We start from the raw sequence: 15,370 nt of genomic DNA, 5'->3' as shown, positions 1-15,370 counted from the left end.
TGTTGAGTTTGAGCACGTATCGTTACGAAGCAAATTGCTAATTCCTCTTCCTAGTAATAATTTATTTTATTTAGTCGTCGCTAATAGGAATCATTTGTTTTCTAATAATGCTCAGCAGGGATGTGTCATAAGCTTGGAGCAACCGATATCTGCTGTATATACCAGGGTGACTCATCCGTCATCTTTGAGCAAATGAGCAAAAATGCGACTTCAGAATTATCGCTGTAGCCAATTGCTTCCCTATCCTGCTTCTTCTTAATGATTTTCGAGACCACTTGGAGCGGCAAACATGTTCTTTGCTCCAATATGTACGACGAGCCCACTCTCCTTTATAGGTGCCTTGGAGCAACCCATAGCTACGGTGCCTTACTGGATTTCCTGAACTCCTTCTTGGTTACATATTCGTTGTCACTTAGGATTAAGAGCATACTAAATGTTTATATTCTGTAGATAATCGTAGACGTACCATTTTGTAACGAGTCGTAATTTTCTACAGCATTTCCATGTTTCTGAATGCGTAGAGCAGGGCTTAACAAAAATTGCAATAAAATCTAGGTGCCAGAATAAATTTTCAGGAGCCAAAATTTTTTTTCAGAGAAAACGGGTCAAAAAATATTTCAACTTTTCCAGGATAGCAACCCCTTTCCATATTGATAGATAGGCTGACACGAATTCAAAAAATTTTGTGTTGTCCTAACCCTAATGTAGCAACGACATTTAGAAAATTTTAAGCACCAATCCCAATTTTTTAATCGCAATGGTGACCTGGCGCATGGTATTTGTCCAGTCCTGGTGTAGAGTAGTATTTTCCCAAAAGATGGAACGGTCCTGGAGCGGTAGAAGCTATTTGTTTCATACAGTATCCTGTGGGTTGGTTTAAGTTGGGGGTGATGAGAGGAAAAAAAATGTAAAGAAGGGTGTGATGAAACAAAAAGTTTGGGAAACTATGGTGCAAAGCAGGGGTCGGCAAACTTTTTTGGCTGCGGGTTAATATCAACCAAAATGTATGTATTAAGGCGTTTCGGGGGTATAGACTTTATATACCCGAATATATACTTTATTTTCAGAACTCAAGTGGGTCACTTGAAATTATGAAATAGATCACTCGATGACCCCCGGGTCATAGGTTGCCGAGGCCTGGTGTAAAGCAACATCGTAGTGTCTACCCCCTGCAGGAATCCCAACGGAATCTGCAGTAAATCCATCTTCTTGAATCTAGAGAGCAACAACAACTAAGCAATATTGTAGTGTCTAGCCCTGTAAGTTTGCAAGGAACCCAACGGAATCTACAGCAAATCCATCTTCTTGAAGCTGTAGAGTAACAATAACTAAGCAACGTCGTAGTTTCCTGCCCGTAAGTTTGCAGGGAGCCTAATGGAATCTACAGCAAATCCCATCTTCTTGAATCTGTAAAACAGTGGTTCGAAAACTTTTTAAGTCACGGAGCACTTTTCTGGTGAAAAGTTCATCGCGAAGCACTAACGTTCAGAGGAACGTCGGAAGTCTGTGCAACTAAGGGCCTCCTCAAACGGGATACTCAAATCGAACTCGAGTAGCCTCAACTGGATAGTTGAGTTGGCTTGTACGTGTCGAGTTGTCCGTTCTCCCTCAGACGGCATTATTAAAAATAAAAAGGAAAATCCAGGAAAATGAGTAAAAACGACGCAGTGTTTAGTTCACCTCCTCATCTCCCTGTAAATTATGAATCGGGAAATAAGAAAAAAAAATAAAATTTTTAGCTATTCTAGCAGCGATGAAGTTGATAATTTATTATAATTATAAATAGTTATATCATCCTACTCTATTATTTCCACAAAAAAGGATAAATAGAGACAAAAATTATGGATACATCCATACATTGAAAATAACATTCATCGTACACTATTCGTTACGGCCAACGGGAATTGGATTTCTTACATTATACGGAATTATGACAGACTTACTTGGAATTAATATATCAGCTGCGTACCTGTCAGCCCTGATGAGTGTGACTACTAACAATCCTTAATTAAGGCAAGTGAAATTCATGTTGTAAACATCCAATATTTGTAAGGAGTTGTAGTTCTGTAACATAAAGAAACTTTATTTCCTTTTAAGAGCTGACTATACTACTAACTTACCGACCGAAAAAAATATAACTGTGTTTATCTTGGAGGGATACGGGGTTTTCCCATATACTCACTCCTACACACGTGTGTGCGTGACCATATATATTTCCCGCATTCCATTCGAGAAGGATTTGAGGTTAGGGTTGCATTAGAGGACATTTCTGCAGAAAATAAAAGTTATATATTATATAACTGTTTATCTTGTTAAAAAATTCAGCATCGCGCACCTCTCTTACAATCTCAACCGATGAAAATAAGAAGGAATATTTCAAGAGTCGCGTTACTTTTGTTGTATTCGACTAGCATGCAAATCACCAAGTGACTCCGTCGCTTAGGATATTTCGCTGCCAATACGCCAATATCCTCGTGTGAGGAGCTCCATTGAAATATACGTGTTGGATCCTCTGGATATATACCGAGTCTCCTATTAGTCGTAAGACAACAGTATCCCCAAGTGAGGAGGCCCTTGTCCTCCCACACGCACGTGTGTCTGACTTAGATTTACATTACACGCATTCCAGTCGGCGTGAAAGATTATAGGGGCCTACATCAGGGAACATTTCTTTTATAAATAAAAGTTAAATCCAACACGTGGTCACCCCATCGTACAAACTTGCCCGCGAAAATATGAAGAAATATTATGGAGTCGCGCTACAAATGTTTATTTTGACTGGAATGCAAGTCGCCAAGTGACTCCATCGCGTTGGATATTTTGTCCTTCTAATTTACATCATAATATGATTGAAAAAACTATCAATCATAAAAAATTGTTTATTGTTTAATACAATAAATGAACTTAATTGTTGCTAGGCATTCTTAGTCTACTTTACAATGGATCTCGCTTATGACGTTCCCACTTACAATGTATTTCCGCATACTACGACTTACTTTCATGGTCCCAAATTTTTCCCTATGCTGATAATAATCGTCGAGATTTCGCGTTTAACCTCTTAATGATCACCGTAATAATAATAACAACAATAATAATAATCGTCTGTAAATGGAAGAAATACATTCGAGCTCTCACTTCCCCTTCTTTCGGGATTCTTCATTGGTTACTCCTGTTTTAAAGAAATAATCAATCTGTTCTTTTTATCTTTTTTTCGCTATGGTTTGACGATTAAAAAAAGGTGGTAAAACACAGTGGTTCTCTCAACCTGGAGAAATATGACCTCCTTGTTGTCCTGCGGTATTCTAAGAGGGCAATATGTAAAAATCAGATGAAAGGGTAGCCACGAAGGGATGATTAAGGGGCCACAGAGAGGTGTGGAAAAAAAATCCTCTACTAAGAACTAAAGTTTTCGAGTGAAGTGTGGTGAGATCCAGTTTCATAATCTTCGTGAGATAATAATCAAATATGTAAGCTGCTGTTTCCATCTAAGAATGGAGGCCTCAGAACATCAGTTTACCCAAGGACCCATGACGTTGGGTCCCTGCATGGACCCTCCATAGGAACTCCACAAGAAAGAAACTCATTTAGCTCTAGCCCAGGGTAGGCGTGGATCTAAGATGATATTGCAGGAAGGACGGTATCACGATGCATTGTGCAAGATCGTTAAATCGTCTTGTTTTTTGAGGGACAGACCAACTTTTTTCATGTAAATATGGTCTTCGGGAGGGGTGATCTCTCCTATCCCTTTGGATCCATGCCTGGTCCACAGGATCTAGATCAATGATTCTTAACCGGGGATGCACGCACAGGGGTGTGGAAGAGCATTTTTGGGGGTGCGAGATGGAAAAGAAATTGCAACATGTTGGCTGATTTTTCAGGAATATTGAAATGATGATAAAGATTGAATTTTTCAATTCTTTAAAAAAATATGAATCCTATCAATATTTCAACACCTCATCTCTTAGTTTTGCTTAGAGAAATGTATCACACGAAATTTGTGATGTAAAAGTTTCTTTTTCGATTGACGATCGTACGTTGAGAAAAAATACTATTATTTACCTAAATTATTCTGCGGTTTATTTACATTAGTGTGCCTCGTGTTATTAATATTAGTATGTGGCGCTTAGATTTGATACTGTCGTTAGCACACGTGACTCATGAAAAACGTCAAAAAATTTAATAAAATGTCAAAGAAACATTAACTTATAGTTGTTGTAGCTGGAATAAATAAGTACATAACTATATATATGTTAAAAAATAGTCGCATTTTTTTTAGTTTCGTTTTGAATTAATTTAAAAAAAAAATCAAGCAAAAATTAAATATTAGCCATAGCCGATAAGGGCATTAAATAATAAGTAAAATTCATAGAAAGTAATTAATAGATGATTTATGTAATTAATCACAGACAAATTTAATTTGCTAACAGATAAAAAACGCATTATCCAAGGGGGTGCGAGGAGGTAAGTTGCATTGCACTGGGGGTGCGGGAAGGAAAAAGGTTAAGGACCACTTATCTAGATCGACCTTATGTATTAGGTAGGGAACAAAGTTCTTGCCGGAAATGATAGTGTCTTTTCAGTCTAATTTGCATAATCGAAATCGTTTTGGAAGCGGTAAAGTATGTTCTAGTAGTACGCAAAATTTTATTCGTTGTTTGCAACTTTTAAGTGGAATACGGGACGTGTAAAATGTCTGTTGAAAAATCTGAAATTCGTTGCATCATTTGGTTACACTGAAAAATTTGGTTACACTGAAAATCCAAACTTAGTGCTTTCAGGGCTGCAACCACGATGAATTTCGTCTTAGGAGAGGCCACTGTAAGTGCCAGAACAGTAGGATACCGTTTCTACTATGGACATTCCCCTCTAAATCCAGCTAGAAATTGCCCGGTGCAAGGGCAAAAAAAGGTCGCCAGACACACACTGACACACAAAAAGATCATATTGTCTGTCTGGTGGAATCACCGTGAAATAAAAGACGGGGGACCACGGGAAGGAAATATTGCCCAAAGGGGGGCCGTGATCTAAAGAAAGTTGCAAAACACTGGTATGACATATATATCGGGAGGGGGTTGCTCATAAAGGAAAATAATTACGGGAAAAAGCCAGTTTTTCTCATCTTACTTTCATGTGTAAATACCGTTATAACGTTATCTCTATATTTCAAGTGCATGTCGTCCAAATTTGTTGCCAAAAAAGCTTGTACTTAAAGGGTTTAAAGTGTTTTCCCGCATATAACGTTTTGTCATGATGGTTATCGAAAAACGTTGTAAGCGACATCCACCGCATATCAGTAGTTATCCCTTCCGAAAATTGTAGGATAACCCCGTCCCAGGAAAGCATGTATTTTCCCGGAACGCCGTCATCGCTTCATCTTTTGGCGAAATGTTACTTTAGTGTAACATCGCCAAACATACTTTCGCATCATTGATGTAGGCAAGGGAGAAAACAGGCAAAGCTCTTTTACCGGAGATTCCGGATCCTCATTTCTCCAGGAATCCCGGCAGATTCAGGATCCACTCAATTCTCTCTCTCCTCTCTCTCTCAAATCTCTCTCTTTTTATCTCTTCCAACGTGCACTTGGATGTTATCATTTCCGAGTCATTAACTCTTGAGAAAATTTCCAATCTCCAAGAGCAGGGGGAAAAAAAACAAACAACAATATACACTCATCAGAAAAACATGGATTTGTGGAAAAAGATCGTCATCACTTTTGCGATGATGGTATCTTTATCCGTCTGCGCTGAACTGAATGCTGACGAAGGTATGATTCCATGTTTATTTATTTATTTCTTCTGTCTTTTGAACAGATGTTACGATAATGGCGATAATGTCTTTGCTACGACCGTTCGCGTCAGTTTCTTTTTTTTGGCAAAAAAAATGTCATTTTCTTTAAAAAAAATATATATACACAGTAATTTTAAGGCAACTGATTAACGTTGGGGGCACTTTTTTTCAGTTTTTTACAAAACGTGTGGTTTTATAATAAATTCAGTATAAAAATAAAGAAATCCAATAAAAATTTTGAGATATTATGACTTTTTTTTGAAATATTGATGTTACACATTATGTCCTTGAAAAATTAGCTCTATTTTTGTACTTACGACAGACATTGTACAATAAAACTACTGTATATATTCATTTAATTTTGATACAGCACGTTGCTATGACAGTTGTCTGTGCCATGAACTAGAAATTTAAGGTACACTGATTATTTTCTGAAATATGTCAATTTTCTGTGCAAACGGTAAATGAGAATTTCGAGAAAAAAAATCCAATATTTCATATTTAAACAGCTGTGAAATATTAAATTCTGAACTTATAATCAAGATCTTAGTTCATTGCACAGCTAGTATTATTTGAAAGACTGTTAAAAAATTTCGTTATAATATCTTGCGTACTTATTGAGAAATCAGGTTTCCCATGCAAAAACGCGAATGTTCATCAAACACGATTAAAAATAATTTGGTGCCTTCGAACCATTGCTCCAAATGAATTGACTCAGCCATAACTTTTTTTCTACTCCTTGCACGTAAAGGAATAAAATGGTTTTGGATTCAGTGAACAAAATTTTTTTCAAATACATTAAGGTATCCGACTACGTCCTAAAGCACTTTTCTATAAATTGGTACTGGAGTGAACTTGAATAACAGTTTTTGATAGAAAGTGTCCCAAAATGGTGAAAACAATAATAAATTTAGTACTACCTATGTCGTTTTCTATGAAAAAAGTCATTTTTATGTCAAATTTTGAGCAAAATTCGTGTAATATTCGAAACACGATTGCGAAACATTCCATGAATGGATTGTTTTGTTATTTTCACAGTACATTCAGATAGTAATGGTGCAGGTTATAAACCAAAATGCAAGAGATTTTATGGTATGCTCCTAAGTTACTCAAATCTGTTAACGTACGTGTGAATATTTTTTTTAAATCGCATCCTACATATCATCTATAAAACGCAATCAATTAGACAAATATATGTGATAGATCTTATATTTTGGTTCATAACCTCAACAATATATAGCAATATATTATATTATAATTTCGTAATGATACAATGAATAGATTTCTAGAAATCATGTTTAAAACTCAAGTAAAATGTCAAAAATAGCATTCTTCGTAAAACGCGTTTGAAGATTTTATTCACCGATTACTTGTATATAAAAACGCCACACTAAAGTGGACGTAACTTCGGTTCAAAGCGTCATATAAGCAATACAAGGGGGGTTTTTTTGGAATCGCGACAAACCAGGCTTTCATAAAAAAAACTGAAAAATAAAAAAAATCGATATTTTCTTCCAAAAATGACGTTTTCAACGTGATCTGATACCTTAATAAAAAAAAAATTCGAAAATTTCCACAAAATTCGCCATTTGAAGGTAGTCAGTCGCCTTAATCCCCTTTTGGGTGGTTTATTTTCATAGATAAGGTAATTGCATTTTAATGTAATATGATAACATTCATGGAATTTCCGCTAATTCTTGTTTAGTTAGTATCTATAATACTGGAAAAACATAACGTAACATAATTTATTTGTCCCCGCAGTCAATTACGATAGAACTATGCAAACTAAAGTTTACAATTGAATGGCATATTTTACAATATTTGAAAGAAAATACAAAGAGAGAAAGAAAAAGTTATATTTGTGAATAAACACGGGTAGAACAGTTAATTTATAATATGATGAAGAAAGCTGGGAGAGGGAAGAGAGCAGTAGCTAAAAGCTAGTAGAATGCTCTCGAACCCTATGATGACATCTGCATTGGCGTACGCAAAGGGGGGAGTTTTGGGGTTCTAACCCCTCCAAGCCGAGATTATAGTGTTATTTTACAGAAAAAAATTACCCCCCCCCCCTCCTTGAGAAAATTTTGCATACGCCTATGGACATCTGTATAGGTGACGCACATATATCTTCATGCTTGAATTTGATACTTTTTTGTGTTTAAACTATGTGAATAAATATGGACATATTCAATTTTAAGTTTATTTTTAAAATTGTTTTTGTTACTGTATTATATATACTTTCCCCTACTTAGAATGTCTTTAAAAAATGCAACGACGTTAATAATGAATGCTAATATGAATGCGTTTGTTATCTAGCTTTTTCTGTGGTGTTCTAAAATTTATTGTCCTATTGTCTTTTATTGTTTTCAGTTTTTTCAGTATTTTTTGTTTTATTTAGATTAGAAAAATGATAATAATTACAATTATAAGTACCTTTTTAAATAGAAAATATAAATTTTTAGTGGTAGTAGGAAAACTCTTTTTAGTTATATTCAAAATGAAATGAGACATTTCAGCTTGGAAAAATTATTATATACTTCACTGCAAGCATTATCTCACCGAACAAAAAACAACAGCATTTTTAGGGTTTCACGTGAATAATCTGAAGTTTTTTCTTGTCTTTTTTCATAATTTTCCACCCCATTCTAATTGTTTCTTAAATTTTGCATTTCTCATGCTTTTTAACTGAAGAAAAGTATTTGTAATATATTTTTTCACACATGGTTCAGAAAGAATTACCGAATTGCAAGAAGATATATCTTTTAAAATTTAAAACTCATACAAGAAGTGATGCATGAATATAAAAGGAAAAATGTCTAAAAGTTTTTCAGATTATTAACAATCAATGATGTTAGTATGTTTATGAAGCCTTTTTGAAGTGAAATGGCTAGCTATGTGAAGGTCTTCTGTGTTATTTCGTTTTTATGACGTCAGGCGGTAGTCACTGTTCAGCGTCTTCCTAAGGCGTTTGGAGCTTGTTGAGGAAACTAATGTGTTACAATCCATATAAATTGCACAAATTTACATGCACCGAAGCCTTATAATAAGCTAAAACGACTGAAATTCCACTTTTTCATGCGAGAGGCTATGGAGACAGACAATTTTTGCATTTGACATTATTTGCAACGTGTTTTGCAACATTTTTTATATCGCCTTAACATCATAATTAAGGGTGTTCAACCTTTAGGAGGGTTCGGGCCACTTCATTGACAACATGTCGCGGGACACTTAATTAAGTGATATGGAAATGCACCGCGGGTCACTTAAGTGATCTGGAAAAATGTGCCACTTAGTTAATTTTTTACAACATTAGGTTCGAGGTAACGGACCTCATCAGGTGACCCCGAGGACCACATTTGGCCCGCAGGCCATAGGTTAAGCGCGTATGATTATAAGAGTGACTAAAAGAAATTATAGCGAACATTTGTAAGAAAAATTTGGACATTTTCTCCCTTTGTATTTATGTATTACTTATCATTCTGTGCCGTTAGTTTTGAAAAATGTATCATTCTAAAATCGTAAAATTTTTTCTGAATCGCCCTATCAATTTAAAATTCCCCTCGTAACAACTTTTTTAAGTTCTTTCCAATCACCCCAGGGGGATTCAGAAAGAATCATCCGTCAAGTGTGCATGTAAAAATTTTGTAATGATTGAAAAAAAAAAAAAAAAAACTTTGAAACCTTTTCTTTCAAATTTGAACAGCAAATTTCTGTTACAAAAATTTTAACAGCTTTTTTGAGCAGAAATTTTAACAGCTTTTTTGAACAGAAATTTGAACAGCTGCTAAACAGCTTTAAGCTGTTTGTCCCTATCTTCAATAGCTTTTTCAAAATATTTTTTCAAATCATGTCAGGACTTCTGGAACACCCTGTATTTTGGTTTTGAAAACGTCTACCTCTGTTGTAACGACAAAATTTCGTGAAAATCTTCAATGTCGTTACAACCGCGTTTCACTGTACTTTTTGATTAATTTTTCTGTAAATAGAAAATGACTATAATAACGTCGTCAGTCGTCATCACTCGTTGTTATCATCACTATTATTTCCTCACCCTTTTCGATCTCTCTTTCACTGGAATCCCTGGTAGCAAAGAGCTCTGGCGTGTCTTTGACTTCTCTGAAGACTGATGAATTTTTAATTACGGGGGCCACTGCTGTTAATTTTCTCCCATTAGGCTTACCAAAGCAAATGAGTCTGTGATTGGGGGTGATTAGCTCTAATGACCTTTACTTCCTGATCTATGAAAAAAAGTTCCCCCCCCCCTTTAATTTTCGATTTTGTTTTCGAAAAGTTTTCATTCAGGAATTTCTGTTTTGTTTTTTGTGTCCATTAATTCATTTCACAGGCGAAAAAAAATTGGAACTGTCATACTTGATTGGAATTCTATGAAAGAGTATTCACTTCCCTATCTTTTCACTTTCGGTTCATGCTTATTGTGTTGTTATTTATAGCTTCTTTCACTGTTTAATTTTTGTGCTCTCTCTCTTCGTTTATCTGCATTAGAAGTCCTCTCCTGCATTTGAAAGCCGATCAATTCTTATACCAGCTACGTAGTTTTGAGTACATTTACTGTGAGAACACGATGAAATACTTCAATTCTAAAGTACTTTAACAGAACTTTTATTTTGTCCATGTCGCATTTGAAAAATCGGCAAGAAACTTCGATCCAAAGAGTTTCCAAGTGAAGAATCCCCATTGTGTGATTTCTTTAGTGCGTGCTATCCAGTTTCGTATTGAAGTCGATCCAAATTTATCATTGAATACGTACTTGACGGTCCATTCCCTGCTTCGGGAATTATTATCGAATATACTACGACTCGTTTTTGGTGAATAAATAATTTTTAATAGAATTCAATAGTCTGAAATAACCCTACGCTATTTATATCAAAGAGAGAGAGAACGCCTGATTCCGCCCCTTTTATTTATTCAGAAAACTTGATTTCCAGACGTCTGATTACGTAGAATTCGTATTATAATATTCTACGTACCATGTAACTGAATTTTTAGTTTTCCTGCCTAGCATATGTGAAATATGACATTTTCTCGTACCTGGTGAATCCACTCTCACATTCAACAAAATTCTGATGGCAATCCTTTTGGAAATAAACTGTATTATTCAAGAAAGTTTGCACGCTGTTGTCAATAATATTTTATGCATAGCGTTCCTCACAAACGAACATTTACCTGAATCATTCCAGAGAGCTACGATAATTGCGAAGCTTCCTCCTGCTTTGCATAAATGACGGATAACGACAAGCATGACCTGAGGGTCATCATTACTGAACCCCGGGGCGCCGTTTTCCTTGCACAGATCCCAACAGCAGATTACTGGAACGTTGTAACGACTGCCAGAAACAGTCAGCTAGGCTATTTGTCATGACACCATCAACTTTCCTCTTTCTCTCTCTTCCACCACAAACATCCGAAAGGTTCGCCCGAGGAAAGAACAGAGGGAAGATTCCTGTAATAACACGCAACACTACTCATTCATGCCTTCAAAAATCAATCTATCAGGCATAAGTCCTCGATGATCCGCGATTCCGGAACACATGACCATTCCACAAGTCTTCATCAAATCGTTCTTTATATAAGAACAAACGAACGCATCGGTGGCGGTGGCGGATTGTTTAATGACGAATTGGGAAACGGAAGTCGCTTGAGGGAAGAGGGTCATGAATTCCAGAAAATGAAATAAAAAAAAATGAATGAGATACTGTGTGTCTTTTCGCCGGTGGCGATAGATAAATTACTGATATGATGAAGATGATAAAGATGTCTCCTTCGCGGATATAAATCGATATGGTGCTACCGGGGATTGACTTCACTGGAAAAAACTGTTTTCTTATAAAACAGAATTTACTTTTTTTCCTTACGCAATCAGTTATGGAACGGAAATTCAAGGGTCGTTCATGTGAAAATTTCGCTGACGCAAAATGCACCGCTGGTGAATTATTACGAGGTCGTTTACGGGAACCTAAATAAAAACTACTCGGGAAAAAAGGAATAGCATTCCCATGGCCATTAAATCAGACAATAAACGACAGTAATATAAGAGGATAATGCAGACGACAGCCTGGCACTAAGATAATAACAAAGACGGTGTTTATCTATATCTATATTATAATATAAATATCCACAGCACAGAGCGATTAGCCAGAAGTAGCAGCAGTGCAGTGTATGGAAGACATCACTTGATTTTGTTTATATAAAACATCGTGCCTGTGACATCAATTTACTAACTGTACACAGCCCCTGGTCTATCGCCACAGCACTTGATTATCTTATTTATATAACACCGTAGAACAGACTGACATTATTACTTTTTATGTAACAATAGTCTGCAGATGGTACAATAGTTTATTGCCTTTTTATATAACAATAGTCTGCAGATGATACAAAACTTTATTGCCTTTTTATATAACAATTGTCTACAGACGACATAAACCGTCGTTATCTTTAAGACTCCTAAACCTCATATGAGTATGAGGTGGCCAGATCATGCGACTGAAAAACAGGACATATCCCTTAATTCATTGATATAAATAAACGGGCCATCCTAACGAATTTTCTCGTAGGGCATTACAGTGTCGAATTGCTGGCCAACGGCTAATATCGCCTATCCACGATACAGCCTAGCAATTGTACGACTTGTTCTCAGTTCAGTGTCGAATCGTAAACTTACAAGAAATAGAAATATTATAGCGTTATTTCTATATTTTATGTAACGACATACTTAATTAATTAATATATACGATATTAATATTTAATTATTTAATTAATATATACGATATTATTATTTAATTAATATATACGATATTAATATTTGATTATTTAATTAATATATACGATTAATATTACGATATAATCTCAATACGTTTTAATCTAACAACAGTCTGCAGACGATATAATGCTGTTACCCTTTTATGTAACAACTGTCTGCAGATGACATAAAATGTTATTGCCTTTTTACATAACAATTGTCTACAGACGACATAAAACGTGATTATTTTTAAGTCTCCTAAACATCATCTCAGTATAAGATCACCATACCATACGACTGAAAAACCGGAACATGTCCCGAAATCCATTGATAAGCAACAGGTCATCCTAACAAATTGGTTCTCATACTTTTTCCACCCGTTGCTCCCTTGACCTTATTATCGTTTACCCGCGGCTCCCCAGAATAGAAAAAAAATCACTTCAAAGCTCTGAGCACACACACACACACACAGGCATAAATCACTAACCCAACTCTTCGCGACGCCCCGGTCACAGGTTGGCGACGCACACTTTGAGAACCACTATCGTAGGGTATTACAGAGTCGACTTGCTGGGCAATGGCTAATATTGTTTATCGGTGATACAGCCTGGCACTTATACGGCTTGTTCAGTTCAGTGTCGAATCGCAAACTTACGATATAATCGAGATATTATTGCGTTACTTCTATATTGGTCGTATGAAAAATCACTGTAAATGAAAAAAAAAATACCGTAATTTCCAACATATAAACTATATTGCGATGTATAGGCCACATCCAAAAGAATAGCCTTCGAAAAAAAGTTTTCGTAGAAACGTAGTGGCTTTTTTCCACGACAGCATCGTTTCAGCTGCACTCATTTTTCATTTAAGAAGTAAAAAAATACTAATATTTGAATGAAACTAAATTTTGTACATTCAATTTTACCTTTTGAGAATTTTTGTAACACAATTGAACTCTAATCACAAATATTAGACTTTATCTTGAAGTAGAAAATTATTTGTTGTCTTTGAGAAATAGACGGCTTTTTTCTCAACTCAAGATAGCAAGGAAACAGATATTTTTTATATATTATGCTGACGTGAATTCGGAAAGAAAAGTCATCTTGTCTCCGCCTGGACTCGGGCCAGGCCCTCTTGCATACCGGACAAGAGCGTCTGGGTTATATCTATCTTTCTCTACCGTCCCACCTGGGGACTATTTCCTGAAGTTAAGAGAGGCTACTCCTGCCTCACGCCACTGAAATAAGGAAGGCAGGGTCATGTCTCTCCAGTGGTGTAGATGGTAGCATGCTTTCCCGGTATGCAAGAGGGCCTGGGTTCGAGTCCCAGTGGAGACATCCTAACCAAACGGTGACTCAGTCCATATTCCAAGGAATATCTAACTGAAAGGTCACCGTCCCCGAATTAGACAATATGACTTTACAAGATTCATCGAAGGACTGGTTATTTGTGGAGATGAAGATTACAAGGAAGAAAATTCATCACTGCCCCCACGGGGACACGAACCCCGGTCTCTCGCTTGCCGGACGAGTGCTCTACCATCTAAGCTATGGAAGCAGATTGAATATTTCAACCTTAGGGTGTATATATATGTTGAAAGGCACCGTACATGGACGGCGTCAACAATCAACTAATAGCTCGTGAATGACAAAGGCCAACCAGATGGCCATATGCATATAGAAACGTCCTCTCCACTTGTCAATACAAGATTCATCGAAAGACTAATTTTCTTCCTTGTAATCTTCATCTCCACAAATAACCAGTCTTTCGATGAATCTTGTATTGACAAGTGGAGAAGACGTTTCTATATGAATATGACTTTTCCTTCCGAGTTCACCTCAACATAATATCCAGAAATGATCAGTTTCCTTGATTTGTTGTCTGTTTTTAAAACAAAGGCGTAAAACAATGTTCGCAAAAATTATGTAGAATCCCTGGAAATCAGTATGTCAGAAAAATAGTTATTGAACAAGCCGTGTATTTGAATTATCGTTTTCTTTGAACCAAAAATTAACTTTTAAAGCTAAATAAACCGCGGCTTTATTACGGCAAGTATTTTGGCATATTAAACATTAACAATCTGTTGAAGTAGGTGCATATTATGGTTGAACATTGTTATGCAAACAAAACCTGCAGCGATTTTTATTGTAAGCCAGAATGTACCATGCCACAATTGTCTTTTCTAACCCATTTAAAAACAGCACAATGTCATGTTGGCCTATTTTATTTTTACAGTATGTTTCGGTTTTCTTTTGAGATGGGAACTAATATTTCCCATCGCCTAGTTCATGTTATACAATATAAATATCTTGAAAGTTTAGGAGTTTAATTACTGTTCAAGAAGTATATAGTATGGGCTAAAGTCATAGTGATATCCATGGATTGAACTTTCTAAGACGCGTTCAACGCTACCTGTGTGCTAGTGAATATATTTTCGAGTTTGTTTATCAGACTGGCCATATTGTAGAATCACGAAAGCAGGTCACAATTTAAACACTAATATTTCTTAACGTGCGTGTTACAAATAGAAGTTAATAATTTGTGCGGATGTATATTATTAAAACAAATCCAACGACATTCCATTAATGCCGATGAGTGTTAAGTTTGGGTACCAAGCTGGCAGTTCTGTACCATAATTGATGTGCAAGATGCGTATTCAATATTAACTTGCGTCCATGTAGATGACACTGCTCAATTCTTTCAAATTTAATAATAAATCAGTTCTGCCAACTAAATATTAAAAAAATAATTCGATGCGAAGAAAAAGCGGCACAAACAAGCATCTCGTAAGCATTTTTTGGGACAGTGCATTTGTTAGCAAAA

General features: G+C 36.0%; 1 protein-coding gene across 1 annotated transcript in view; it reads left to right on the top strand.

The window, feature by feature from the left end:
* Positions 1 to 5,455: 5,455 nt before the first annotated feature.
* The window catches only part of LOC149072619 (uncharacterized), a 28,221-nt gene continuing 18,306 nt past the window's right edge, over positions 5,456 to 15,370 (top strand). Inside the window, exon 1 of the mRNA XM_089246696.1 lies at positions 5,456 to 5,764. Coding sequence (XP_089102822.1) covers positions 5,683 to 5,764 — 82 coding nt within the window. The 5' untranslated portion in view covers positions 5,456 to 5,682. The remainder of the gene's footprint in view (positions 5,765 to 15,370) is intronic.

The sequence above is a fragment of the Pholcus phalangioides genome, unplaced genomic scaffold, assembly GCF_987345545.1.
Source record: "Pholcus phalangioides strain wild (caught in Gottingen) unplaced genomic scaffold, Ppha-v1.0 ptg000017l_1, whole genome shotgun sequence".
In the NCBI taxonomy this organism is placed as follows: domain Eukaryota; kingdom Metazoa; phylum Arthropoda; class Arachnida; order Araneae; family Pholcidae; genus Pholcus; species Pholcus phalangioides.
The sequence above is the reverse complement of the archived record's forward strand: the minus strand, read 5'-3'. Positions and strand labels throughout refer to the sequence as shown.